General features: G+C 68.2%; 3 protein-coding genes across 7 annotated transcripts; 1 reads left to right on the forward strand and 2 right to left on the reverse strand.

Moving 5' to 3' along the window:
- Positions 1 to 1114: 1114 nt before the first annotated feature.
- Positions 1115 to 11623, reverse strand: CHRD (chordin). Of its 3 annotated transcripts, none has more exons than XM_052804773.1 (24): positions 11442 to 11623; positions 9075 to 9357; positions 8526 to 8629; positions 7861 to 7984; positions 7319 to 7465; positions 7120 to 7237; positions 6138 to 6234; positions 5892 to 6033; positions 5677 to 5817; positions 5069 to 5151; positions 4827 to 4974; positions 4613 to 4719; positions 4412 to 4528; positions 4168 to 4324; positions 3840 to 4081; positions 3639 to 3752; positions 3175 to 3375; positions 2998 to 3091; positions 2822 to 2896; positions 2610 to 2713; positions 2323 to 2425; positions 2049 to 2203; positions 1771 to 1864; positions 1115 to 1606 (listed from the first exon to the last, which is right to left on the reverse strand). In XM_052804773.1, the coding sequence occupies exons 1-24, from the start codon at positions 11541 to 11543 to the stop codon at positions 1539 to 1541; spliced, it is 3120 nt and encodes a 1039-aa protein (XP_052660733.1). In that variant the 5' UTR covers positions 11544 to 11623; the 3' UTR covers positions 1115 to 1538. The 3 variants fall into 3 exon arrangements, with proteins under 3 accessions (XP_052660733.1, XP_052660734.1, XP_052660732.1); XM_052804774.1 differs by having other exon boundaries at positions 2822 to 2878; positions 7861 to 7987; positions 11442 to 11622; XM_052804772.1 differs by having other exon boundaries at positions 7861 to 7987; positions 11442 to 11622.
- Positions 11624 to 14240: 2617 nt separating this feature from the next.
- Positions 14241 to 18983, forward strand: THPO (thrombopoietin). 2 transcript variants are annotated; one of them, XM_052804650.1, is made up of 6 exons: positions 14241 to 15498; positions 16426 to 16871; positions 17762 to 17889; positions 17981 to 18067; positions 18283 to 18447; positions 18554 to 18983. In XM_052804650.1, exons 2-6 carry the CDS (start codon positions 16832 to 16834, stop codon positions 18734 to 18736), a joined length of 603 nt encoding a protein of 200 aa, XP_052660610.1. In that variant the 5' UTR covers positions 14241 to 15498; positions 16426 to 16831; the 3' UTR covers positions 18737 to 18983. The 2 variants fall into 2 exon arrangements, with proteins under 2 accessions (XP_052660610.1, XP_052660609.1); XM_052804649.1 differs by lacking the exons at positions 14241 to 15498; positions 16426 to 16871 and having other exon boundaries at positions 16899 to 17889.
- Positions 18984 to 19382: 399 nt separating this feature from the next.
- POLR2H (RNA polymerase II, I and III subunit H) lies at positions 19383 to 21899 on the reverse strand. Of its 2 annotated transcripts, XM_052804652.1 has the most exons (5): positions 21742 to 21899; positions 21135 to 21218; positions 20283 to 20376; positions 20051 to 20134; positions 19383 to 19924 (listed from the first exon to the last, which is right to left on the reverse strand). In XM_052804652.1, the coding sequence occupies exons 1-5, from the start codon at positions 21812 to 21814 to the stop codon at positions 19807 to 19809; spliced, it is 453 nt and encodes a 150-aa protein (XP_052660612.1). In that variant the 5' UTR covers positions 21815 to 21899; the 3' UTR covers positions 19383 to 19806. The 2 variants fall into 2 exon arrangements, with proteins under 2 accessions (XP_052660612.1, XP_052660613.1); XM_052804653.1 differs by lacking the exons at positions 20051 to 20134; positions 20283 to 20376 and having other exon boundaries at positions 19827 to 19924.
- Positions 21900 to 26395: the final 4496 nt, after the last annotated feature.

The following is a 26395-nucleotide window of genomic DNA, read 5'->3' on the forward strand; positions in this document are numbered from 1 at the left end:
CCGGGCACGGAGCTCCCTCCTCGCTCGTCAGCTCCTGGCACTGCCCCACAGCAGCCGGGACGCTCATCCGGAGGGCAGCCCCGTGCCAGGACACACGCTCTGCCCGCTGCCGCCAGCGTGCCCGGCTGCAGGCCACCAGTACACTGCAAGGCCACCACTGGCGCTGCCACCCTGCTGGCACAGGCACCCATGTGGCCCTGGGCATGCACGGGGCAGGACACCTGGCTCAGCACCCAGGGCTCTGGGCCAGTCCAGTATGCCCCAGTGCTATCCTCCTATTGCCCTACCACACCCTAGTCTAGCCCAGTGCCACCTCTGGTGCAGTCCTGGTATAGGCTAACACTGTCCCACTATGGTGGTGGTGGTGTGCCAGTGTGCCTCAGTGCTGCCCCGGTAGAGCCCAGTGTTACTTCCCCTACAGCTCTGGCACTGTTCCAGTATAGCCCAGTATAGCTCTGGTGCTGTCCCAGTCATCCCAGTGTATCCCAGCACAGCACAGCGATGTCCCCAGAGGTCCTCCAGTCCCCCACATTGGGGACCAAAGGGCAGGTGGCAGCACTGGGGCTCCCATGAGACATGTGAGGCCTTAGGTCAGTGCAGCTGTACTGGGGTGACTGGGGGAGCCCTGCACAGATGCGGGTGGCTGTATGGCACATCCAGCCCCAGGCACTCGGCTTGCTCTGGGTGCTGCGGGCAGGCACCTCCGTGGGTGTCAGCTGGCTCGGGGCCCCAGGCTGGGCTCTTTGTGCCACCGCAGAGGTGTGGGGGACAGAGCCCTGCTGTCCCCGTGCCAGCAGGCACCATCGCCAGGCGCTGCGTCTGCAGCCCCTGCCATGGACGCAGGCAGGGCTGGCATCACAGCCCCGGCCATGGGCACTGGACCCTGCTCTGGTCCTGTCCAGTGCCGCCCTACAAGCACCACCCCAAAGCCCATGGGGGGTGCCCGCAGCCTGGCACTAGCTCCCAGGTCCCATGCCCCCCAAATACCCCTCCCCCAGTATACGCACCCCCAAACACAGCAAGGCAAGGGCCTGCAAATCCCACCAGAGGCCAGCGTGGGATGCAGGGGCACAGCGCTGTGCCTGCTGCTACTAGGAAAAGGAGGGGAGGAGGGTGGGCAATAGCTCTGGTTTTAATAAATACATCGGGACCCCCATCCACGGGCACCATAAATTATGTGACGAGCCTGGCCAAGCCAGTGCGGGCGCAGCAAGACGGGGGCCGGAGGGATTTTACACTATGTACAAGGTGGGCACGATGCCCGCTGCGCCTGCTGGCCAGGGGGGCTCGGAGGGGGAGGGCAGCAGGTGCCCCGGCCTCCGCCAGCCCAGCCGCTGCCCGCTGGCACAAGTGGGCAGGGCAGCCCCGGCATCGCGGCCGTGCCGAGACGGGGTGCCCAGGCTGGGCGCCTGGCCGCATCCACCCTGCCATGCTCCTCTGTGCCCCCCGCCCTGCACGGGGGCAATGGGTGGCGGGGACCCCCCCATGGCCGCCTGGCCTCGCTGTGCGCTTGCCCCGCTCTGGGCAGCGGTCACTGGTCAGCGGCTCCACGCCTCCGCTCTGGCATCATGGACCTTCTCCCGTGCATCCGGGGGGGCATCGGGGGCTGTGGTGGAGGAAAGCGGGGCTGAGAGACGGGCATGATGGGTGCCAGGAGGGCGCTTGGGTTGGTCCCAGCCCTGGCTCGGCAGCCAAGGGTGCCAGGGAGGTGCATGGGCCACCGCGGGGTGTTTCGGGGAGCAGTGCCCACGTGCGAGCGCTCGCACTCACCGCGGCACTTGGCGCAGCAGGGGTTGTCCCTCCTGGCAGGGCTGGCGCAGGCGGCCGGTGGGCACTCCTGGCGCTGGCAGTGTGTCTCCCCCGACTGCAGGGCAGAAAGAGGGGCTGACCATGGGTGTTGGGGGGCTAGCAGCTCCTCAGGGCGTGGGTACGGTGGGTCCCTGGGGTGCCACCCCAGGCTGCTCTCCCACCCATCACCGAAGCACTGGGGACTGGCACAGGGGAGCCTTCTCCTTCACCTGGTGCCACCCAAGGCCTGGCACACTCACCACACACCAGCACAGGATACACTTCATTTCTCCGAAGGGGGGCACGGAGGGGTGCCAGCTCTCATTGTTGAGGTACCAGCGGCGCCCGAAGCGGCACGCCCGCGGCCCATCCGCTTGCATGGTGTCGGCCAGCTCGGGGACGCTCTTCTCCGGGGCTGCAGGAAAGGGCGCTGGGAGGCTGCCCACCCGTGGCAGGGGCACCCCGCGGCGTCACCGGTGGTGGCATGCCGGGGCCGTGCCGGGAGAGCGGAGGGCAGGAGGGGGGTGCAGGTACCTGGGCACTGCTTGCAGCAGTCGGAGGGGCTGGCGCGCACAGGGTTGGCACAGGTGAGCCGCGGGCACTGCACCTTCTCACAGTGCACTTCGCCCGTAGTGCCCTGCAGGGAGGGGGGGGAGGCTCAGGGGGGGCACGAAGCAGTTGGTACAAGGCACGCACCCCCCACCCTGGTTTGAGCTCCTGCTACGGTGCCTGGCAGCTCAGGGCAGCCACCATGGGTGCCAGGGCAGCTCTGCTGCCAAACCAGGGTGGGGGTCCAGAGGGCAACTAGGACTCACGCTCACCTTGCAGGTGCAAATGGCACATTTGATGAGGCCAAAGGGGGGCACGACGGGGTGCCAGCGGGTGCCAGAGCCTCGCCACGTCTTGTCCCCATCGAAGTAGCAGCCTGGGAGAGGAGGAGGAGGTGGGCACAGTCCCCACGGGGGGGAGTGGGGGTGCCAGAGAGGCCACAGGAACAGAGCCGCCTCCTTGTCCTGTGCCCGCTGGGACTCACCCTCGCTACTGTCCCGTGCCCGCTCCAGCTTCAGCTCCTCCTGCCCCATCTTCTTCTCTGCAAGGAAGAGGGAGGCTGTGAATGGGTGCAGAGGCTCAGAGAGGGACCCACCACCTTGTACCCATGGGGAACCCCCCTGCTCCCCCAGCCCCACGACCCCCCCGGCCCCCAGATACCTTCGCAGACAGGGCAGCACAGCTCCTCAGGGTGGACCTGGTGGGTACAGTTGAGGGGCTGGCACAGGATGGGGTCACAGATCACCGTGCGCTTCTGGGGGCAGCAGGTACGGGGTTCATTACAGGGGGGCACTGCTGATGGGTGCTGGCCCCCAGCTTGCCCCCCCCGGCCCATACCTGGCAGCTGCAGATGGAGCACTTCTTGTCATAGTCGGGTGCCCAGCGGGTGCCGTGTGCCCGGTGCTGCCCCTCAAAGAAGCAGGAGTTGGGGTCCTTCTTCAGCTGCTCCAGGTCCCTGGTCTTGGCACCCTCAGAGAGCTCGGCCTCCCCCGGGGCCAGGCGGGTCCCTCCTGCATGGCACCGGTTGGGGATGTGCACCTGGAGGGGGGCAACGGGCAGGAAGGTTGGCACCACTGGGGGACCCTGCTTCTCATGCCGATGCCCGGCTGCCCTCCATGGTCCGGGCTGGTGGAGGAAGCACCCACGACCACAGTACACATCACGCCGGGCTGCTGGGACGATGTCACGGCATGCCTTCCACCCTGTGCCCTTCTCACCCTGCTCTGAGCAGTGCCACCCAGCTGGGGACCCTGAGCATTGCTGGGGATGGGTAAGGGCGCCATGCCCAGGTAGAAACCTACCCGTCCCCGCATCTCCCCGTGTGGGTGGGCTTTGGTGCTGACTTGCAGAAAAGCAGTGCCCTGGGCCAGGTGCTGCAGCAGGTCGGCATCCAGGTCCTTCACCACCCCCTGAGCCTGCCGGGGTGAGAGGGGCACCGTGGTGGGGCATGAGTGCTGGCCTGGTCCCCGCTGTGGGGTGCCCCAACCAGGTGCCCATCTCACCTCGGTGCTGTAGAAACCCTTGAGCAGGCGCTTATGCTGGTGGGGACGAGCGCCCATCTCGCCCAGCTCAGCTACTCCATGGAGGTGGGCGCTGACGGTGCCGTCGGCCGGGCGTCCCAGCCCCGCCACCGAGATCTCGTAGTGCAGGTGGCAGTGCTCATCCAGCGAGAGCCAGGCGTGCCCCCCGGCCCCACTGCCCACCGGGGGGGACACCAGCTGCCCTGCCAGCACCACGGGCATCTCTGCGCACAGACAGGGGCCATGGGAGGTGGTGGGCAGGGGGGCTGCCCCACCACCCCCGTCGCCACTCCTGGTGCCCCCCGGGTACCTGTGTAGCGGGCGAGCAGCCCACTGTAAGGCAGGGAGATGACCTGGCCCCGCAGCTCGCCCTCCGCCCAGTCCTTGGTGGCCACATTGAGGAAGAGCTCATTCTGCAGCAGCATGTGGGCATCACGGGCGCTGGGGCTCTGCCAGGCACCCCGGGCCTGCCGCCGGTGGGAGACCATGTAGGTTGGGACAGGGACTCACACAAGGTCACCGTGCCATCCCCCCCAGTGCCACCCAGCGCTCACCAGCCCGTCCTTGTAGCTGGGCGTCATATCGAACAGGACGTTCCTCTTGCTCTTCCGCCGGGGTTTGGTCTCCAGCGTGATGCCCACTACCTCACTGGCAGTGCCCACCACCTGCACCTGCGGGAAGGGCACCGAGGGGCAGCGCCGTGGGGGGAGACACCGCTAGGAACCCCAGGAGGGAGATGGGTGCCCTCTGCTTACCTGGTACTCCAGGGTGCCATTCTCGTGAAGCGCCAGCTTGGCCGAGCCCACGGCCCCCGTCTTGGTCGGCAGCAAGGCATCCGCTCCACACAGCACGCTTTGGATGGCTTCAGCCCGGGGAGAGAGGCACGGGGTGGGGAGTGTGTGTGAGGTTGGCATGGGGGGGGGGGAATGGCCACCCCCCTGCACCCCGGGGTGCCCACCCTGTGCTCACTGTCACAGCTGCGGCGGGTGGTGATGGTGCCCGCCAGCTGGCACGCGTGCTGGCCCTCCGTCTCGGCCACGATGCGGAGCTGCCCCTGCACCAGCCACTGCAGCTCGTGGGCAGACAGCTCACTCAGCACCTCTGCGAATTCGGGGTCCTGCTGGAGTGGGGGGTGGCACAGTGCCACGGCTCAGCCCTGGCACGGCGGGCACTGCAGCTGCTAGGGCACGTGGGGGAACAGACGGCTTTACCTCCACGGTGATGTTGGCGCGGACCTCCCGTAGTGTCTGGCCCTGGTGCAGGATGCGGACCCGCAGCGGGACCCAGGGGGATTCTGGCCATGGCAGAGCGAGTTGGACCCGCTGGACCAGGGGCCTGCGACCACTGTCCCTCTGCCCCCCAAACCCACCCCTCTGTGCGCACCGCCCCCAAACCCCTGCACCCGATCCCCCACTTTCTTGCCAGCTGCCTGTCCTGTCCTGCACGCCTGGACCCCCACACACACTGTGACCCCCACCATTCCCCCCTGCATCCCCCAAATCCTTGCACAACCCACATCCCAAACCCATCCTTCTGCGCACCGACCCCCACCCCATACACCCTCCAGCACTCCCTGACCCCACACCTCCCCATAGGTACACACCACACACCCATGCACACCCCAAATCATGCAACAACCCCTATGTTCACCTTAACCTCCCCCCTGCCATGCCATGCATAGCCCCTATACCCACCCTGACCTCACAGATGCTGACCCACGCATCCCAAACCACATACGTGCCATGCACTGACCCCCCCAGCCCTACACACCCCACCCGGGCAGTGCCAGGCCCCGCAGAGTGTCCGTGCCCACCCTCACCCCTGGCACCAGGCTCCAGCAGCCCTCGGGCCATGAGGATGAAGTGCAGGTTGTTCTCGGTGTCGCTCAGCGTCAGCATGGCCATGCCCCCAGCGCCCAGGTGCGTGGGGTCCGACGAGGTCAGGATGGCACCGAACGTCTCTGTGCGGGGAGAGGGGGAGTGAGGGGCATCCTGGTGGGCACCCACCGGCTGGGCACGCAGGAGCCAGACTTACCTGCAAAGAGCGCCCGGTGCTTGAGGATGTGCCCGTGGACTTCTCCGGAGGGCTGCGCCCGGGTGACGAGGGACACACGGAGCTGCTCCCCCCGCAGCAGCTGGATGTTGGCCTTGGACACCGTCCTCCACATCCCGCAGAGCTGCGGGCGAGGGTAGGGTTCGGCAGGGGCCGGGGGGGCACCGCACACCCGGGCAGGGGGAGGAAGGGGCACCGTGCCCCCCCTGTCCTCCCGGCCCCTCTCACCATGCCATCCTCAGGGGCAGCGCTCTTCTGCACGGGGTGTTCGAACAGCACGTTGCCCTCAGGGTCACTGAAACGCACCCGGCTCGGCCGCCCCAGCCTGCGGGAACCCAGGCGGTGAGCAAGGACCCCCCCACTCCCCTGCCACCACCACTGCTCAGCACGGGGCGCAGGGGTGTGTTGGGGAGAGCACACGGGGGTTACCCAGTGATTTGGGGTGGGCAAGAGAAGGGTGACGTCCCCCTGGGGTGCCAAGCACCACGCTCTGCCCGCCCACGCCCAGGCTGGCCCAATGCTGACGTCCCACCGGGTGCCAGCTTGGCACGGGTCCCCTGGGCTCCCCTGCCCCAGAGCGGTGCCAAACTGGCACCGAGCAGGAGGGGGGTCCCCGCCGGGAAAGGCGGCAGGGCAGGACCCGCTGGGAGCCGAGCGCTTGGGCCCGGCTGTAAATTAGGAGCATTTTCGGCTCCGTTTGGCTCCCCCGGTCGGAGCTGGAAATTAGTCACCACTTTACTATGCAAAGGGGCCTGGAAGCGAGGAAGAGCAGAAGAAACTGGAGCGGGATAGAGGGAGGGAGAGGAGAGGCTCGCGGGCATCCGGGGAGGGCATGATGAGGATGGGGAACCCTGTTGGCAGCGCCCCGGCGATGCCCGCCGGCAGAGCCCACGGGGTGCTCTGCCTCGCTGCGCCGGCATCCTCCGCGGAGCCCTGGAGCCGTTCCCATTTGTTCCCACTCCAGACCTGGAGGCGAAGGGGTGAGGCCTGGCCGGCGCCGTGGGTGTGCCAAAATCCCGGCAACTCGCCCAGGCTGGACCCCCAGCGCATCGCCCCCCTCCCCAAATCTCTCGCCCTGCTAATGCAAGGCTGTGGCACCGCGGGGGGATGTCGGAAGGGAAACTGAGGCACAAGCACCACTGCATGCCCCCTTTTCCAGGGGGGGTGCCCACTGTGCCAGCCTGGGCAGCGGACACGGGGCAGGACTCACCGCTCGTAGCTGATGGAGAAGAGCAGGTAGGAGCGCAGCAGGGTGAAGCGAGCCTTGGCCACCGCACTGGACGTGGGGTGCCATGGCTCCGGGCCGCTTGTCAGCAAGGCCACGAACTCTGGGGAAGGGAAGCTGATGATGGTGGGGAGCGCGGGGGGGTGCCCAACACTGCTGCTGCCCACCCAGGTGGGTGGCTCACCTGTGCGGGCATCGTCACGGGCCAGCCCCTCGGAGCTGAGGTAGGAGCGGTCGTTGTAGGGCTTGTCCAGGTCGTCCTCCTTGTCCTGGAAGTACTCGAAGGTGTCGAAGGGGGGTGCGGGGCTCTTCTCTGGGGGGCCTGGCAAGGCTGGCATAGGGTGGGCACAGGAGGAGACCATTGCAGCAGGCTGCTTGTGCCCAAGAGCTCGGGGGGGGGCGGCAATAATGAATCCCCCCTCCTGAGACAGACCGAGATGTGCCCTGTGAATCACCGTGGGGCTCTGCGCTCGGGTGCGGGGGGCACGCTGGGCGCTGGCAGATGGACAGGCAGGGTGTTTAGCCCTGTGCACCCTCTCTTTGCACCCCTCCCCGGGTGGTTTGGGGACGGCTGTGCCCATCAGGGCTTCCCCCTGCCCAGCACCTCACAGGCACCCCTCCATAACAAAGCGAGCAGCCCTTTTTGAGGGTGCGTGCACAGTGCCCCCCTTCCCATGCCCACGGGGGACCCTGTGGGTGCAGGGGGGGGCTCCCCGCAGGCCTCACCTTTGGGGCAGGTGTGGCAGCAGTGCCCGGGCAGCAGTGTGGCTCGGGGGCAGGCGGGCACGGGGCAGTCCTGCTTCATGTTCTTGCAGTTCACTTTCCCCGCTGGCTTCCCCCGGCGGTTCCTCTGCTGCCGGGGGGGGGGGGGGCACAGCCCGGGAGAACCGTGCCAAAGTGTGCCAAGCCGTGCAAAGGTGTGCCCCCCTCCCCGCACAGCCTGGCTCCCCCCATGCCGGCCCATCTGGAGCCTCCGAAGGCAGCCCGGACACCTTGCGCAGCCCCCAGCTGCCTGTACGGCAGCCAAGCCCGGGCCCCCTCCCCACGGCCCCCAGCCCCCTGCCCAGCTGTGCGCGGCCCCGCCAGCCCCGGCCTCGGGGGGCTGCTCGGAGGGAGGGAGGGGGCCGGGGGGCCATCCCCGAGGAGGGGGAGGAGGAATGAAGCCTGATCCTTTAACCCCCCCCTTTTCCTCCCCACTGCCGCGGCGAGGGGGCGGGGGGGGGTATCCAGGTGTCCGGCTGGCCGGAGGGATCCCCGCTTCCCTTTTCCAAGAGGGGGGGCGTGTATTGAATGAAGGGGTCGAACTCCCCCCCCCCCCCGCCAGCCCCCTCCCCGGCAGGGCCGGATCCTGGGGAATGTCCCGGGGGAAGGGGGGGTGCGGGGGCACTCACCGGCTCGCAGTGGCAGATAACGCAGCGCATGACCCCGAAGGGCTCCCCCAGGTCCGGGTGCCACGTCTCCTCCAGGGCATAGAATTGCCCCCCGAAGGCGCAGCCTGCGGAGACCCCCCCCACCCACCCACCACCGCCGCCGCCCCCGGTCACCTCCGGGCCGCGGGCACCCCCCTGCCGCAGCCCCGGACAGCGGCCGGCACCGCCCCGCCGCCCGCTGGGCACGGCGGCCGCTCCCGCTCCCGGTCCCGCTCCCGCTCCCGGTGCCGTTCCCGGTGCCGGCCAGCCGCGGGAGGCGGAGGGGGGGGCGGTGGGAGGCCCGGAGCGGGATGCAGGGTGCAAGAAGAAGGGGGGGGGGGTGCAGACATGCGGTGCAAGGACGGGGGTGCGGGTGGTGGTGGTGGGGGGGGGTCGCACGAAGCGGGATGCACGAAGGGGGGGTGCGGGCAGCGGCTTGTATAGGACGGGGGGTGCCGGGAGCGGGGAGGGAGGGAGAGAGAGGGTGCGGAGGGAGGGAAGCCGGAGGGGGGACACACACACAACTCCTACCTGCCGCCCCCCCGGGGGGCAGCGGGTCCGTGTCGGGCCGGATGGGCAGGGCGAGCTTGGGGCGGGCGGCGCGGCCGGGCAGGAGCGGGGCGAGCAGCAGCAGCAGCGGCAGCGCCAGCAGCAGGGCGGCGCGCATGGTGCCGGCCGGCCGGGGCAGGCAGGCGGCCGGGGGCGGGGAGGGGGGGCCGGGTGCTGCTGCCTGTCGCTGCCGCCGCCTCTGCCCGGCCGCCGGCTCCGGCTCCGCTTTATAGGCGGCGGCATGGGCAAGCGGGAGCTGCGAGCCCTGTGCAAACAAAGGCCCCGCTAATGAGGCGCAGGCAGCGGCCGGTCGGGGGGGGGGGGTGGGGGGGGTGGGGGGAGGACGCGCCCCCGTCGTGCTCCGACACCCACCCCCCCCCCCGCCCCCCCACCCCCCCACCCCCGCCGCCGGCCCGGGCCCTGGCCACGCCGCCCCCGCCGGGCACGGGCCGTCCTGGGGCACCCAGCTGTCTCGCGGGGCATGGGGTACCCCCGGACTCGGGGTGTCCTGGGGGACCCCCCCCATCCATTGTCCCTCCTCCCCCGGGCACGGGGTACCCCCGGGTGCAGAGCATCCCCACTCACATGCCAGCCCCAGGGCATGCGGTACCCGAGGGATGCCTTCAACCACATCCCCTCCTCCCTCAGGGCGCAGGGCACCCCCAGGGGCTGGGCATCTTGGGGATACCCCCCCACAATCCACACAACACCCACCGGGACACAGGGCACTGTGGAGACACCTCCACCACCAACCATAGAGCTCGGGGTGTTCCTGGGCGCTGGACATCCTGCGTATGCCCCCATCCACATGCTTCCCCAAGACATGATGACCCTCCTCCCAGGAGTCCCCCATCCACATAAGCCCACCCAGGAATAAGGCATTTGTGGGGCACCCCCATTCAAACGCCCCCCCTCCACAATCCATATTCTCTCCCCTGGCATGGGGCATCTCCTGGGCATGGGGCATCCTGGGGGGTCCCCATCTACACAGCCCACCTTCAGGCATGAGCCCTTCTGGGGCTCGTTGGCCCCCCCCCCCAGGCATGGGATATCCTGGGGACTCTTCCACCCACTCAGTCCCCTCCCAGGCCGCTTGACACCCCAGGACACAGGGCACTGCAGGACACCGTCCATCCACACAGTCCCCTGTGGTGCATGGACCCCCTGCAGACCTCTCCCCCGCAGCCAGTCCCTCCCCAGGACATGCAGATCCTCCATCCACTTGTCACCCCTGAGCATGGGCCCCCAAAGCATGCCCCCCCCCCCCCAAATCCACACTGCACTCTGCAAAGTCACACGCACCCCACAACTTGTGCCCTCAACATCCCCAAATCTCTCCGGCTGCTGCCCACCCCAGGCAGAGAAAGGCTCCAGAGCGGGACCCTGGGCTTCTGCCCACCAGTGACAGTGGCTGCAAGGGGACAGGAGCCCAGATGCTTGGGTTCCCTTGCTCGGGGAGGGAAGGGGGCAGCCGTGGAGGAGGCTGAGAGAGCAGCACCCAGCACCGGTCCCGCTCTTCATCCACATGTGCCCAGGCTGGCGAGGGTGGCAGCGGTGGGTAGTGAGCAGACACCATGGAAAAGCCTGGGGAGAGCATCATCCAGCTGGGGAAACTGAGGCACACACTGTGAGGAGGGGGGCCGGTGGGGAGGGAGGCCAGCATGTGCCACCCGTGTCCCTGCCGTGCCACCCCTGCCAAGGGTGGCAGGGAGGGGTGGCGGGTGCGTGGCGGGCGGGCGCCCAGGGAGGGGAAGGCGGGTGGGGAGGGGAGGAGGGGGAAGTGCGGGGCTGCCAAAATCAACTCCGGGCGGTACAAACACCCGGCCAGCTGTGCGGTGTAGCTAGGGAAACACGGCACAGCTGGAGCACAACAGGCCCCTGCCTCCCCAGAAGACTCCTCCTGGGCCTCCCCGCGGCCTGGCGAGCGGCGGGGCTGCAGCCCACCGCCCCATGCCCCCGATGCCAGCCTGCATGGGGTTGCCCATCCTCAGCTCGCCTGCGGCCACCCCATCCCATTCCCTGCCCTGGATTGGCACGTGTCCCTGTGCAGTGGGCGCCTCTCCCAGGGAGGGCAGTGGGGCACGGGGGCTTGGCTGTGCCGGGGATCTGCCCCGTGGCAGGAGCTGGCACCGGCACGAGGCAGCGAGGAGCAGCCGGGCTTCCCCCGGCGGGACTGCCCACTGGCATCACCAGGGCTGGGACACTGCCAGGGCCCCGGGCATCCCCCGGGCATGGCCGTGCCTGACGCCCTGCTGCTCACAAGCACTTTCTGCAAGCGGGGACCATGCCCAGCAGCGTGACAACCCCCAGCCCCATGCCCTCCCCGCTGTCGCCAGCAGTTCCACTGACCTGTCCCCTCTCCTCTCTCCCGGCGTCCCCGCTGGCCCGGGATCTGGCAGCGTGGTGGGCAGGGGAGGGCTGGGGTCTGCGTGGCTGTGCCAGCGTCGCCATGCGGTGCCCGCTGCGGCCCGGCAGCGGCCCTGGGGGACGGTGGGACGCGAACGGGGCCGAGCAGGGAGGAGGCGGGCGATGGCTCCCGGCAGCCCCGCTGGTGCCAGGAATCCGGCGCTGGCTTCGCACACCCAGAGCTCGTCACAGTCTCCTGGCTCGGCCACGGGACGCGGGGAAACGGTGGGGGGAAGCTCCCTCCCTCTTCCCCGGGAAAGGAAGGAGAGACCGGGAACCTGCCTGGCCGCGGCTGTCGGCATGGGGGAAACTGAGGCATGGGATGGCAGCGTGAGGGAGAGGGGGGCTGCAAGGGTGTCCCGGTGCTGCCAGGCTGGGACCAGGCTGGTATGCCGGCACGGGGCCCGGCAAGGCAGGAGGGTGATGGGCATCCCTGCCCGGGGAGGTGGCATCGCCACTGCAGTGAGGGCACAAGGGCAGGGGGGAAACGTGTGCCCCAGCCGTGCCCGGGCATCCCTCATCCACAGCCCTGGCTGTCCTTGGAAATGCCAAGGGGTGCCCCCAGGCAAGGGGCAGAGGGCAGCGTGCCAGAACCGGCGGGCGCCTCGGGGGTCCCTGTGCTGGCGGGGAGGGGGTGGCGCCGGCCGGGGGCGGCACTGGGAAAGGGTCCCAGTCCCGCCAGCTGCTTCCCAGCGCCCGCACATGTGTGCCGGCAGCGCCCTGCACAAAGGCGGCTCTGAGGCGCTCCGGAGCCGGGGCCTGGCGCCGGCATAGCCCCAACGGGGTTGCCGGCTGCGGGCAGCTGGAGCCGCACAGGGATGAAGCCGGCCGGCCATCGGCAGCCCTGGCCACCCCGCCTGGCACCCACACCCCTCCGGCACCTCTACCCGGTGCGAGCGCCCAACTTGCCCCTGGGTGGGGAGGCGGTGGCCCTGTGGGGTGCCGTCCCGGCACAGCGCGGGTGGGATGCCCCCACGACGCCCTCCAAAACAGCCCGCAGTGCCGCCGGGGCTTCGAGGGCACGTGCCCTGCCCGGCAGCGAGGGTCCCTCGGCGGGTCCTGGCGGGCCGTGGTGCCGCAGCCGTGCCGTGCCTGGCATGGGGACGTCGCAGCGGGCCCTCGCCAGCGCTCCTGCCCCACGCAGCTCCCTATTGTCTGGCCTCATTAGCCGCTGCCTGCTCGTGGCTTTGAACATGAGCCGGGCTTGGGGCGGCAGGAAGGAGCCTCTGCTCCCCGGGGATGGGGTCGAGGCGAAACCGCACGCCCTGGCCCCCCCCCTCCTTCCCACAGCCTCCCGGGCACCGCGACACCCCCTCCTCGCCCCCGTGCCAGGCATGAGCCCGGAGCCGGGAAGGCCTGGGGGGCACCCCCTCTCTCCAAAAAAAGCCCCCCTCAACCGACCCGCCTCGGCACGGGGTGCGGAGAGCCGCCGGCCTCCCCAAAGCTTTGTGCCGAGCGCGGCTTGCCCCGTGACTAATCCCCCCGGCCTTGCACACACGCGGCGGGGCGGGGGGGGGGGGGGCTGTCGTAATGGGTGGAAATATCTCATAATTCACGTTGGACACAGGGATTACAGCCGTTCCGGCAATATTTGCACAACTGGTAGGCGGCTTGCAGGGCTGGGCCGCCCCAGACGAAGGCCAGGGGGGTCTGGGGATGGAGGGGGTTTTGGGGGTGGCAGGTACGGGGAGGGGGATGCAGCTTGGGGGGGGGGGAAAGTGGCTGTTTTCTGTCTGCGAACACATGGAGTTTATTACAGAGAGCGCGTTGCAGGGATGGCTGGGACTCTCGCCTTCATCCCGGCCTGCTGCATGGGGAGCGGGACGGAGACCCCAAAGCAGCCTTGTCTGACACGCCAAGCAGATCCCGGCCGTGCCTGCTCCAGGTGCCCCGTCAATTCCATGGAGCTCCCTGCTTATAGGAGCACCCAGGGTGCTGCTGTCCCCCCGGCCCCAAATGTCCCCTCCTCAAAGGCGTTGTGGGGCGACCCTGGCGGGAGGAAGGCGGGGGGCATGCAGGGCATGGGGGGGGGCCGTGTTTGGCATGGGGATTAGCAAGCTCCCAGAGCGATGGTGGTCTCCCCCCCTCCCCACCGGACATGCAGGCAAATATTTGTGCCCAGACTTCGCAGGACGGCGAGAAGGAATTTCATTCTTGCGCCCACCTGCGGCTCCGCCGCCTGGCATTAACCCCTTCACCGCCCTGAAGGATGGAGGGAGAGGGGCGAGGTGCCCTCCTGGCACCCCCTACCAGGGTGGAGAGCTGGGCCGAGGAGCAGGATGGGGAAAGGGGACATGGTGGGATCACCCCAGATGCCAGCGGAGCCACCGGCACAAGGTGCCTTGGTGCAAGGCAGCAGCTGGAGGGTTTGCCCATGGGCATCCTCTGGGCAGCAGCCAGGGCTTTGTGCCGGGGTGCCAGGCAGCGTGTGGCCAGCTGGGAATTGGGAAAGGTGGGAAAAACCCTGCTAGCCTTCACCCCCTGAGCTGCCACACCCCAGCTAGGGTGCCCCTTGCAAGCCCCTTCGCCCAGCAGCACCACGGTGCTTTCCTGGGACCAGCTGCCGGGGAGTGGTGTGGGGCGCGGAGGGTGTGGGGAGCAGGATTTGCCCACGGATGTTTATTGGCGATTTGCAAATGTAAAAAAAAGGCCCGGAGGGGGTAAGGGGCACCCAGCTCCCGGGTGCTGCCCGAGCTTCAGGACAGGGGCCAGCCCAGGTAGAGGGTCCCCCCCCACCTGGCACCTCCAGAGCCCCACTGTGCTCCTTTCCCTGGCCCCGGGGCCAGCTGGGCCCTGAGCAAACGGGGCTGTTTGCTCACGCCAGGATTAGCCGCTCTCTTTGTTCCTTTGACTTTCTCCTCCCTTTATGCTGGACCCTTTTATGGGGGCTTCAAAGGGGGCTGGGAGCCCCCTCCCTGGCCCTGGAAGCCCAGGTTTGCTTCCCATGCCCCCCCTGCCTTGCACTGACATCCTGGGGGTGCCCACCGAGCACATCTGGGTGGCCTGCGGGGACAGCAGCTGTGCCACCCGTCCACGGTCTCCCCCCCACCCCCGCCCCCCCCTCCGCCGCCTGGCACCTCCGGCTGCCCTCGTCACCTTGGCGAAGTGGGTGCGAACGGCTGGCCCCCCCGCAGTGGGATTCCCGGCACTTTGCACCCTGTAAAGAGAGGTGGGAAACTTGGCACCGGGATCTGGCCAGCTGCACAGCCCCGCGGCCCCCACCTGGCTTCCTGCCCCCTGCCAGAGCCCTGCCCGCCTCGGCCGGAGCCCCCATGCCCCTCCGGGGTCCCTGAGCCTCACTCACTGCCCCCAAACCCCCTTCCTCCACAGCACGCGGCATCCCTGGATTTGGGCTGGTGGGAACATGGTGGGCCAGCAGCAGGGGCTCCCCCCCACATCCCCCTCTGCCCCCCCGGCATGGGCAGCAAATGCTGGCATTGCCGTTTCCAGCAGAAGAATACCAGGCTGCCCACAGGCATGGGCTCCAGCTGCCTGCCAGCTTCTGTCGCAGCTGCAAATGAGCATTTTGGAGTGAAGGGACTACTGTAGGCACCTCGGGGTGCCTCGGCGCCCGCTGGAGTCCAGCAGACCTCCAGTTTCCAGCTGCCCTCTGGTTTTCCCCTGATGGGTTCATTTGCCTAATTACGAGGGCAAGCAGGGAGCGCGGGGCACCACAGCTCTCCAGCCTGGCATCGTCAATGGTTTTGCACCCAGGGAGGGACAGGGACCCGGGGAACGGCCGGGACTGGCACGGGGCCGGTGGCGGGAGCGGGGCCAGCGCTGGCAGAGGGGCTGAGGGTGCTGGCGGGCGCGTTTGCAGCTTGTCACGTCCGCAGAGACGGAGCACGGCCATGCGGGGGAAGCCCGGCGGTGTTTGACCCCGGTGCTCGCGGCTCCCACCACCGCCAGCTGTGCCCCAAGCGAGCCGGGCTGCCAGCCTCGTCCCTGGAGCCGTGGCACCCGCCGGACCCTCCCATCCAGGCACCCCGCAACCCGCAAGGTGGGCTGCCACGGGCCAAGCAGGGCAATGGGGCAGGCGGAACGGGGCTGAGGTGTTTACTCTGCCTGTTGTCACCCGGCCAGGCGCTGCCGGGAACCGCCGGCCACAGGGACAGGGGTGGGAGCGTGCGAGAGTGTGCGAGAGCAGGGGTGTGAGAAGGAAGCACGCAGGCTGCGGGGAGACCGGGGGCAAGAGGATGTGGGCTGGGGGGGGGTCGCCCCCAAAGGGAAGCATGTGGGGGGCTGCCCTGCCCGAGGGGTTATCTAAGCGTGCACCCCGATGTGTGCCGCAGGAAGTGCGCATGTGCACACGTAGGTCTGAGGGTGCACGTGTACACGGGTGCCATACGGACACACACACGTGCATGCATACATGGGTATGGGTGGGTGCACCCCCCCCCAGCAGCCAGAGTGCCCTGGGGGGGGGCTGGCTTTGCCAGGGGGGTGTCATGGCCATGCCAGGGCCTGGTGCTGGAGAGACCCCCAGTGCTTCTCCTACCCAGGGAGGGGGTGTCTGTGGGTGCTTCACCTGCCTCAGCCCCAACCAATACCCCTGGTGAAACAGCCCTGGGGGCCACACGCCAGCCAAACCCCTGTGCTCCATCACCCTCCCCAGCTCGGAGAGGTCACCGTGCACCACAGCCACGCCAGGGATCTCCACCTCCCTGAGTTGCCTCTGGGTGACAGATGCAGGGGTTGGAGCCCACCTCTGGGCTCGGGTCGCTGGGCTCGGGGTCCACCTCTGGGCAACGATCACTGGAGCTGGAGCCCACCTCTGGGTGAAGGTCAACAGGGTTGGAGCCCACCTCTGGACGAGGATTTTTGGTGGCCTTCATGCCTGGCTGCCACAGCCAGGAGCAGGACTCCGTCAGGGCTGATAGTTCCAGGGCCACCCAGCACAGGGTCACTGACACCATCTCTCCTGCAGGTACCGGTGCCACCCTCACCCCCGGACGGGCACGGCCAAGGCGCTGACCACCGAGGCCCTGGCAGCCGAGCCCTCAGGCCAGGGGGCAGGTGAGCAGTCCCGGAGGGCGCCCGGGGACGCCCTTCCCGCGCCCCGAGCCAAGGGAGGAAGCGGCCGGAGGCAGGAAGCCGTCCCCCGGGCCCAGGGCCCCCGCTGCGATTTTGCTCGAAGGTCAGCGGCGACACAACAGGAAATCGCGCTGGGCGGCCGGGCCGGAGCCGGAGAGCCGTGCCGTGCCGCCCCGGGGGCACTTCTGGCCCCTGGCCCTCCAACCCGGCTGGGCGGCTCGCGGGGAGCCCGCACCACCGCCGTCCTCCATGGAAGGGGGACGGGAGCCAGGGAGCAGCCGCTGGCCCCAGGGTGGAAGATGCAGGGCCGAAGCCCCCAGCTGAGCATGGAGCTGAACAGTGAGTGTGCGGCTAAAAGGGGGGACGGGAGCGAGCGGGAAGGGGCACTGCGTTGGCAGCCGGCACCACGGCTGCACAGCCAGAGCGTCCCCCGCACAGGGACTCCAAGAGATGGAGACCCACGTGTAGGTAGTAAACCCCAAGGGTGGCTCTGGTTTGGTTGGACCTGGCCGCTCCCGGCACGCAACGGCAGCCAAGCATCTCTCCGAGCCTGTCCTAGGGAAACGGGGTGCACCGAGGGCTTTTGGGGAGAGGTGCAGTGCCAAGGTGGGCAGCGAGGCAGGTGGATGCTCAGAGGGCCTTTGGAGAAGAGATGCCCGTTGCCAGGATGGGCAGTCACTGGGCACAGCAGCCGCCCAGCTGAGAGGCGTTCAGGGCAGCAGCGTGCCAGCGGTGCTGGGGAAGTCAGTGCTGGCAGGCGAGCCCTCGGCCGGAGCAGTGGCAAGGAGCAGACGTAGGCTGCGGGATGCTGCAAGCAGGGATTCCCCGAAGCGCACGTGACAGCCGGAGCTGCTCCTGGCACAGATCAGGAGGGCTGGCCCCGGTCTGCGTAGGGAGCGTGGCTCTGCTCCCCGCCTGCAGCCCAGCCTGGAGCAGAGCCGAAAAACCTGGCACAGACGCAGCTGCGCGGCCCCTCGGCGCACACCACCTGCCTTTCGGCACAGCAGGGAAACGGCTCTCCCCAGCGAGCGCCGGGCCCCTGTGCTGACTGACCAGAGGGCAGCACCAGGCTCTCCTCGGCCCCCCTAGACCTCCCCCTGTGTGCCCACTACAGGGCCATCAAGGGCACCAACAGGCTGAGATGAGGGCTGCCTGCTGCAGGCACGGCCCTGGGCTGGAGCTGCCCAGGGAGGGTGGCATGGTGCCCAAGGTAACCCCGTCTCCCACAGGACTGCTCCTCCTCACATCCTTCCTCCTGCACATGGAAGAGGGCCATGCCAACCCAACACGGCTGGTCTGCGACAACAGACTCATCCAGAAGTACATTGGGGAGGCCAAGGACATGGAGAAGAGAGCGGTGAGAATACAGTCCCCCTCTGCCCTAAACCCAAGGCCAGGGAGAGGCATAGCTCCTGGTATCTCACCTCGGCATCTCCTCTCCCCTCTAGGGCCAGTGCCAGGCACTGCCCACACTCAGCTGTCCCACGGTGCTGCCCTTGGTGGACTTCAGCCTCCAGCAGTGGAAATCCAAATCGGTGAGAAGGGCTGGGAGGATGGTGCTGGCACGTGGGGTGCCCACAGGGCTGGAGAAGGAGTCCCCCCAGGTTGGCACAGGCACCAGAAATGCCAAACAAGATGCCTGTGGGCATACCTGGTGGCACAGGGGGGTTGAGGACCCCATCCAGACCTAGGGTGGGCATAGGAATGAATTGGGTCCAGGGGTCAGCCTGCTCACTGCCTGCTCTCCCAGAATGAGACCAAGCGGCGGGAGATCCTGTGCGACCTGGCACTGCTGGTGGGTGCCGTGGCAGAGGCCCAGGGCCAGGTGACCGAGGAGTGCGGGGCCAGGCAGCTGAGCCAGCTTTACCAACACGCCAACTCCTTCCTCCTGCTCCTGCAGACCTTCAGCTGGGAGGTGAGACCTCCCCATATGAGCCAGATCACCCTGGTGCAGGCACCAGCTGCGCTGGGCTGGGTACAACAGCATTTGTCACCCCTCTTGTCCTGCTCTCGCCCCTCAGGCAGGACCCTGGGAGCCAGGCTGCTCCACACACTCCGTGGAACAGACCCACGTTACCAGCATCTTCCTCACCTACCGGCAGCTAGTGCAGGGCAAGCTGCGCTTCTTCTTCCATGACCTGGCCAAGGACTTGTGCAAGCAAGGCCAGGAAGGTGGCAGAGACCCTCAGTGCAGGGCCCGGTGAGGCTGCGCACAGAGTTCACCCCGATCCCAGGTCAGAGAAAACCTGCTGGACACTGAGCTGTGCTCTGGGTGCCCAGGAAGGTGCCCGCAAGGAAAAGGTTGGCTCCTGTTCCTCAAGCCTTCAGCAACTGCACAACCCACAGAGGCAGACAGCGGCAACACACCTGCGCCAGCAGGCACAGGCCCTGCTCCCACCCAGGCAGGCACCTCTACTGTGAATGCTTTATGATTAAAGAGCTATTTTTCTAGAGAGTCTTTTGGGTCCTCCTTTTCTCCTCTGCTGTGGCCCTGGCAGGGGGACCACACATTCCCAGGGGCCTCCGTCAGAGGCAGCCCCTCAGGGACGTGCTCCGGGTCTCTCCCCAGCACCCGGCTCCCTCCCACGGCAGCTGCCAGCTTGGCAGGGCAGGTGGGCTCTGTCAGGCACCAGACCCCACTTGGGGACACGAGCTACCAATCCTCGCCCTCTACACCCACCTGCCTCTCCCTAGCCCCAGTGTGCACCGCACCCGGCAGGACAGCAGAGAAGAGCCCCAGGCAGGTTTGGACTGTCCGTCCTTTGGGAAAGTGGTGTGAGCCCCCTTTGCTCCCCACGCAGGTGTACCCGCTCCCTGCCAGCCTCATCTCCCAGCCAGCAGAGCCACATCTAGAAAAAACATCTCAGTTTAATCAAGAACAAGTCCGGCCTGCCTCAGGATGGCTCCTTAGGAAGCAGTCCCCAGCCCTGAGGCAGACAGGTGCTGTCCCAGTCCAGCTGCCCCTGGCCAGAGCTGGGGCCTCGCCTGCTTTTGAAGCACAGGAAGGCAGAGGTGAGGAGATGCCCAGCAGGCAGGACCATGGAGCACCCAGCACAGTCTCCACTCGGCTGTCAGGCACCTCTCCGTGCAAGAGGTGACTGCAGATCCCAGAAGGAGTGAGAAGAGGCCGGGATGAGGAGAGGGACTGCTCCCTCCTCCCCAGTTCTGGAAGGGACAGGCAGTGTGGATGCTGGGGCAGAATTTGGGGTCACAGAATTCCTGTTTGCTCGGCAGCAGAACGTCTCTGGGGCAGCCCACGGAGGCAGGAGGTCTCCTAGAAGGCCAGCTTCTTCATCAGCAGGTAAACTCGAGAGTCCACTTCAAAGCCATGCAGGTTGTTTGCGTCCCCCTGCAGCCGCATGAGCAGCCCCCCGTAGGACACGTAGGCAGAGCTGGGGCAGGAGGAGAGGAGCAGTGAGAGCTGGGAATCCCATGGGAGACCCAGGCTGAGATCCTGGTGCCTCCCCCACACCACCCCAGAGCACCGTGACCCCCCACTCCTGCAGACAGGCACTCACAGGCGTGTGGCTGCCTCTGTGGAGGTTTCATCCCCTTCAATCCTGTACACCTTGCCGTACATCACATACTCGAACTGGTCTGCCCTGCGACGAGATAGTGGGAGTTCAGAGAAGAGTCAAACCCAGGTGTTCCCCCTGCTGAACGTCCTTTGGGAGAAGGTATCTCACAGCCCCTCAGCACTTCACCTTTTCCCTCATCCACCCCCGCCTGGGTCCCGGCTGGACCCCGTACCTGGATGGCCTGTCATCCGTGGGGTTATACTCGCCATCATCTAGAGTGCCATCTTCATACAAGGTGCTGGCGATGACCAGGCGGAATTTGTCCCCTGGGAAGAGAGGGCAGAGGAGTGGTGAGAAGGTGGGGGGCACAGCCAGAACAGCAGCAGTGGCCACAGCAGATCTCAGGGTGGTGGCAAGGAGCTGCCCTGGCAGGTTTAGCACAAAGCCCCGTCCCTGCCTTCAGTCCTCCAACAGGATTGCGGGGAACGTGGAAAAGATTGCACTAGATCCTCTGTCTCTGCATTCCCCACAGACATTGGTCACCACCATGGAGGAAACCAGAGCCACCAGCACACCACTGCTGGCGTTTTCATGGGACACAGCAAGAGAATTGCAAGGAGAGTTCCAGAGGGCTTGGCTGGACCCTGGGCAGATGCGCGAGACCCTGCAGTAGCAGTTCCAGCCCTTCTGTACTTCATTAAGGGTAAGACTCTCTTTTCCACCTGTTTAGTACATTTAGCCACAGAAGCTCATTTCAAAAGGTCTCCCTCAAGGCTTGGTTGCCACCAACTGAGGCAGTTTCACTAGACAGCATCTCTGGGAAACAGGCCAGAGATGAGCCCAAACACATACAGTGAGGCGAACCAGAATCCAGCTCAGCTCCAGCACACTGAGAGTACCCAGTACCTCTTGCCACCTGGGGACAGCACAGGGGCCCAAGGAAGTCTGAGACAGCTCACTCCTTGTTTGCAGCGAATTCAGTCCCCCTCCTCCAAGCACCAGCACGCGCCTCTCTAAGCTCACCCACCCAAGCTGACGCTGGCTGAGGCCTGGCACACTCTGAACTAGCAGCCCAATAGCTTACCCAGGTCCACGGGGTAGATCTGGATGTTCACGTCCAAGATGAGGTCCATCTTGAAGGACTCGCTCTCACAGTGCAGGCGGGATACTGAGAAGAGCAGCAGAGTCAGCAACAAAGACAGCGAAGACCCCCAGGGGCTGGGTAGGAGGAGGGTCCCAGGGCCAGGCCATTCTTGTCCACACCCCAGGCTGGCACCCGAACTGTTTGTGAGGAAGGGGCACACAGGGTTTGGGGATGGATGCCAGAGCCCGGGAGCAGACTAAGGTGTGCACAGGCAGGGAGAGGAACGCGGTGGGGTGGGGAATGGAGCGTACTGGGGTCGCGGGGGTGCGGAGGGGCACAGAAGCCGGACTGGGGAAGCAGGGCGCACCGGGGTGCGGCAACACACGGTGGGGTCGGTGGCGGACGACGGCGAGGGGACAGGGGCCCCCGCCGGCGGGAAGGGCAGCGGGGGGAGCGGGACAGGCCGGGCTGAGGGAGGGCAGAAGACCCCCGCGCCGCGGGAGGGCAGCGCCGAGCCGCTCCGCCCTGAGGCCGCGCAGGCCCGGGCTGGAGCCCGGCGGGGAGCAGCCGGGGCCGGGCGGACGGGTGGCGCCGGGGCCCCACTCACCACGGTCGAACTTCTTGCCCTCGGGGTCGATGTCCTTCACGTCGAAGATATCCTCGAAGAGGATCCCGGCCATGGCGGCGGCTCCGCGTCCCGCTCCCGCCCGGCGCCCGCCGATGACGCGCCCTCACTTCCGCCGCGGACCGCCAGGCGGGCGCCTTTCCGCCAGGGGGCGGAAGTAGCCGCGGGGTGGGCGGAGCGATTCCTGCGCCTGCGCACTACTGCCGACCGGCGGCGGGTGTCCGCGCGGTCCTAGTGCCCGCCGGCTCCTACCCCCTGTCCCCGACACCCCCCCCCCGTGGAATGCACCCCCCCGGGCCGCCCCGCTGGCGGGGGCCGCTGTGCAGCGCCGAGCACCCGGGCCGCTCCAGATTCCCAGCTGGCTCAATGGGCTGGCACCCCCGGAGCAGGGGCTGGCGGGGGCAGTGCGGCTGGGGGGAGTTGCGGTTCCGGGGGGGGGGCATTGCAAAGGGGGGCGGTGAGATGGGGGGGGGCATTGCAGTGGGGTGTGGGCGCACTGCAGTGGAGGTGCATTGCAATCGGGGGTGGATTGCGATGGGGGGGGATTGCAATGGGGGCGTGTTGCAATGGGGGGGCATTGCGGGGGGGTGCATTGCAGTGGGGGTGCACAGCAGCCGGGGTGCATTGCGGGGGGGTGTGCTCGCAGGGGGGGTGCGCTGCAGAGGGGGGTGCACTGCAAGTGGGGGGCTGCCAGGGGCCCTGGCGCGGCCGCACTGCTGTGGGCTGGCCCCGGGGGGTCCCGCAGAGCCTGTCACGGGGGTCTCCTGCCCCTGGACCCCTCTGGGGGTGCCTGTGCCGCGGGGGGGCCGTGGCCCGGCCGGCCTGGTGCCGGCAGGGGGAGCTGCGAGGCCGCGGATGGCACCGCGCGGAGCCCCGCACGCCACCGCGTCGCCCACGGCCACGGGCGGGCCCCAGCCAGCGGCCCCACGCGTGGGGAGGTCCGAGCTGCCCCCCGAGGGTCTCGCACCCCGTCACCCCCCACCCCCACCCAAGGCGTGGGACAGAGGAGCTTCACCCCCGCACCCTGGCCGCAGCTGGGCATCAGTGTCATGAGCTGCGCAGGCTCAGCCAGCGATGGGGCCGGGGGGCTGCAGCCCCCGCCGGCTCCTTCCCCCTCCCACGCCAGCCACGTCGGGGAGGGACGGGCGACGGCCATCACCCGTGGCCTGCCGATGAACCGTGAGGGGAACGGGGGGGGGGGTCCCGCAGGGCTGGGGGCGGCTCGCACGTTGGGGCGCTGCGGGACGCTCGCACGCCTGGCATCTGGTCGGGATCCGCCAGCACGGGGTCGAGAGTTCAGCCCTGTCCCCCCCGGCCCCTCAATGCCACCATCAGCTTGCCTGAACCGATTTTTCCCCGGCTCAGGCGAGACGTGGCAGCGGGGACCCTGCGCCTCGTTTGGGCAGGGGGTGCCAGCCCGGACGTGGCACCGAGGGGGCTGGCATGGAGGTGGGCGGCGGGGGCAGGGGTCCCGGTGTGACGGGGACCGGGGAAGGCGGGTGACGTGGCGCCGTGTGCGCGGCACATGCCAGCAGCCCACCGGGGCCCGCGAGGCCGTGAGCGGGAACGTCTGCGGGACGCGGGTCCCCGTGCGTGGCCCTGCTGCCTGCAGCGAGGTGGCTGTGTGGGGACATAGCCCACGCTGTCCCGGGGAGCCAGACCTCTTCGGGACGTGGGCCAGGGTGGTACCCAGAGCCGAGGGGACCCCAGCATCCGCGCCGGGATGCTCGTCATAAGATGTCTGTGGTACCCAGACCCACCCAGGTGTGACCTCTCCACGGCACGTCCTCCCCATGACACGGTGCCAGCGCATTCCCGCATGTGCCTGCGGCGCAGGCAGCGGGACGGGGCAGCGTGGTGACACGCAGTGGGGATGCTGGCGTGACGGGGGGGTGCTGGCACGAGGGGGCTGGTGGCCCATCGGGGGGGTGCGCGGGCGGTTCACGGCGGGGTCACCCCGCGGCAGTGGCACTCAGCGGGGACAGCCTTAATGCGCTGGGACGTAACCTCGGCTCCTTCTAATCATCGTCTGGGTAGGCGACCCCCCCCCCCCAGCCCTGTGCCCCCTCCCTGATCTGCCCACCCAGGCTCAGCGGGGACACAAAAACCTCCCTGCCCACATGTGAGGGCCATACCCAGGCCCCCCATGCGGTGCAGGGCGTGGGGTGTGGACCCCCCCCCCCGAGCTCCCTGTGCCCTCCCTGGCATCCTGCACCCCGGAGTGCCCCTGCCCGCTGTGGGGGGTGCAGGGCTGGGCTGCGGGGGGTCTGGGTACTGCTGCGTGGGGGGCTGTGGGGGGCACCCAGGGTTGTGCAAGTTGCCAGGGGGTGGCAGCAACACACCGAGCATGGCAGAGCACCCCCGGGATGTGCCAGAGGGGGGGACACCTACCCCAGCCAGGCTCACCAGTCTGACCAGTTGCCCCCTCCAGCATCCCCAGGGTGCCGTCCTGGAGGGATGTGACCCACGGGGCAAGGTGGCGTGGGGGCCCAGGGCTGTTTTTCAGGGGAGGGGCCTGTGTGCCAGCCCCCCATTCTGTGCTCAGGGGTACCCCCTGTGAGCCCGGTGCGATTCAGGCTGGGGGGGACCCTGGCACGGCTGTGCCTCATGCTTGGATGCTCTCAGGGCCACTGCAGGGTGACACAAAGGGCTTATCCCACCCGGTTGCCCCTGCTGAGACCTGGCACACTCGGTGCAGGCCGGCAGGCAGCCGGGGTCGTGCTCACCAGCCGGCGAGGCGGTCCCCCCACCAGGGATGCTGTCACCCGTGGCCCCTGCCAGCCGGCAGTGCCGTCTGTCTCCCTGCCCTTGCGGGAGCGGGGCACACCTGAGCCCTGACCCTGGGCACAGGCGGGCACGGCCCCACGCGGGGGTCACGGGCACACAGCCACTCGCCGGGCCAGCTGGTGGGGGGGAGGGGGCAGGTTTTCAGGTGCCCCCCAGATGCCACGGGGCTGGGGTGGCAGCAGGAGCCTGGCACGGCCCCAAACCCCCAGGTGCTGGCTGTGTGGCACGGCCATGGCGCCAAGCCCCCTCCTTGGTCCCAAGCCCCCTGCTCGGTCCGGTGCCCAGGCAGCCTGTGGGGCAGGATCGGCCCGGGGTGGGGGGGGCTGGCCCTGGCGTAAATCTGGCTGGGTTTGGCAGAGGACAGGGCACCCTGCTTTTCCCTGTGCTACATCCCCATCTGCCCTGGCTCTGCCTGCATGCCCGCTGCCTCCGTGCCATGCTGTGCCACGGGAGTGTGGGTGGCCAGAGGGACCCATGTGCCTGGCTAATGCCAGACCTGTGCTGCCGGTGGGCGAACAGACGGTCCTGGGATGGGTGCTGGGGGGGTTGGCACTGCCTTCGGTGCCGTTGCCTGGGGAGCACCCGTTTGCCAGCCAGGTGCCTGGCGTCGCCTCCTTATCTGGGATTAAACAAACCCTCCCCAGATCCGGCGCCAGGCGCTGCCCCTGTGCCCATGGAACCAGCTGTCCCCTACCCCGGAGCTCCTCCATGCCCACTGACCCCCCCCTGTGCTGGGCTGCGAGGGGCACCCAGGCCATGAGTTCTTGGGGTGAAGAGCACCCCAGAAGCTGACCCCAGGGTCCCCTCGCTCTGGTTGTGCTGTGGCCCCTGGGGTCTCTGCGCATCAGGGCGGCTCAGGCAGGCATACCCCGGGGCGGGGGGGGGAGCACCCAGCCAGTGCCTCCAAAGCAGGGCACAGGGTGGCACCATCTCTGCCCCCGCCTTGGGGCACCCCCAAAACATCCCCACGCAAAATGGGATCCACTGGGGGGGTCCCCCTCTCCCGCTTTGGCCGGGGAGGTGCCTGTGCCCCCGGCGTGGCGGATCTTGGCAGCCACGGTACCCGCGGTGCCAGGCTCCCCGGAGCGGGGGTGCAGCCCCCCTTCTCTTGTTAGCCGCTTGGCTGTTATCTCCTGCCGATAAATTATACAACACAAGCGCGCCTTTGAAACGCGGCCAGGCCTCCATCCGGCCGGGCGGCCTTTGGGGGCCCAACATCAGCCGCTTGTGGGCTGCCTCCATCCAGGTGCCTTTGCTGGGGAGGGGGATGGGGACGTGGTTTCGGGCACTGCCCTGCTGAGGAGGTGCTGGGGACAGGCTCCTGGGCTGCAATATGGACCCAAGGGCAAAAGCAGAGGAGCAGTGGGGCTGGGAATCCTGCCTGCACCCTGTGCCCATACCCATGGCTTGCACTCCTGCCTGTACCACCACCCATCCCTGCCTCCATTCCTACCCATATCCCTTGCCTGCACCCCTTGCCCATATCCCCAGCTTGCACTCCTACCAGCACCCATGCCTGCCACCCGGTTCGGGGTGGCAGCGGTGCCCGGGCTGCCAGCCGGTGCTTCAGAGGCGGCGGCGGCCCTTGTTATCTGCCGGCACAAAGGAGCCGAAACGCCGCCGTTACCGGAGCAAACAAGGGCAGGGCAAGGCTGGGCGGTGGGCAGCCACCGGCACCTGCGGGCACCCGCCCTGGTGGCATCGCTGCCGGTGGCGGGGCGAGGGGCAGGGTGGCACTGTCCCCGTGCCCAGGGATGGGGGTGCCCCCCCATGCACCCCAATGTCAGGGAGCCAAGGCCACGTGGGCTGCCCAGGGCGGTGCTGCCTGCTGGTGCGTGTTGCACACGCG

Source organism: Harpia harpyja, chromosome 12, assembly GCF_026419915.1.
Source record: "Harpia harpyja isolate bHarHar1 chromosome 12, bHarHar1 primary haplotype, whole genome shotgun sequence".
Lineage (NCBI taxonomy): Eukaryota > Metazoa > Chordata > Aves > Accipitriformes > Accipitridae > Harpia > Harpia harpyja.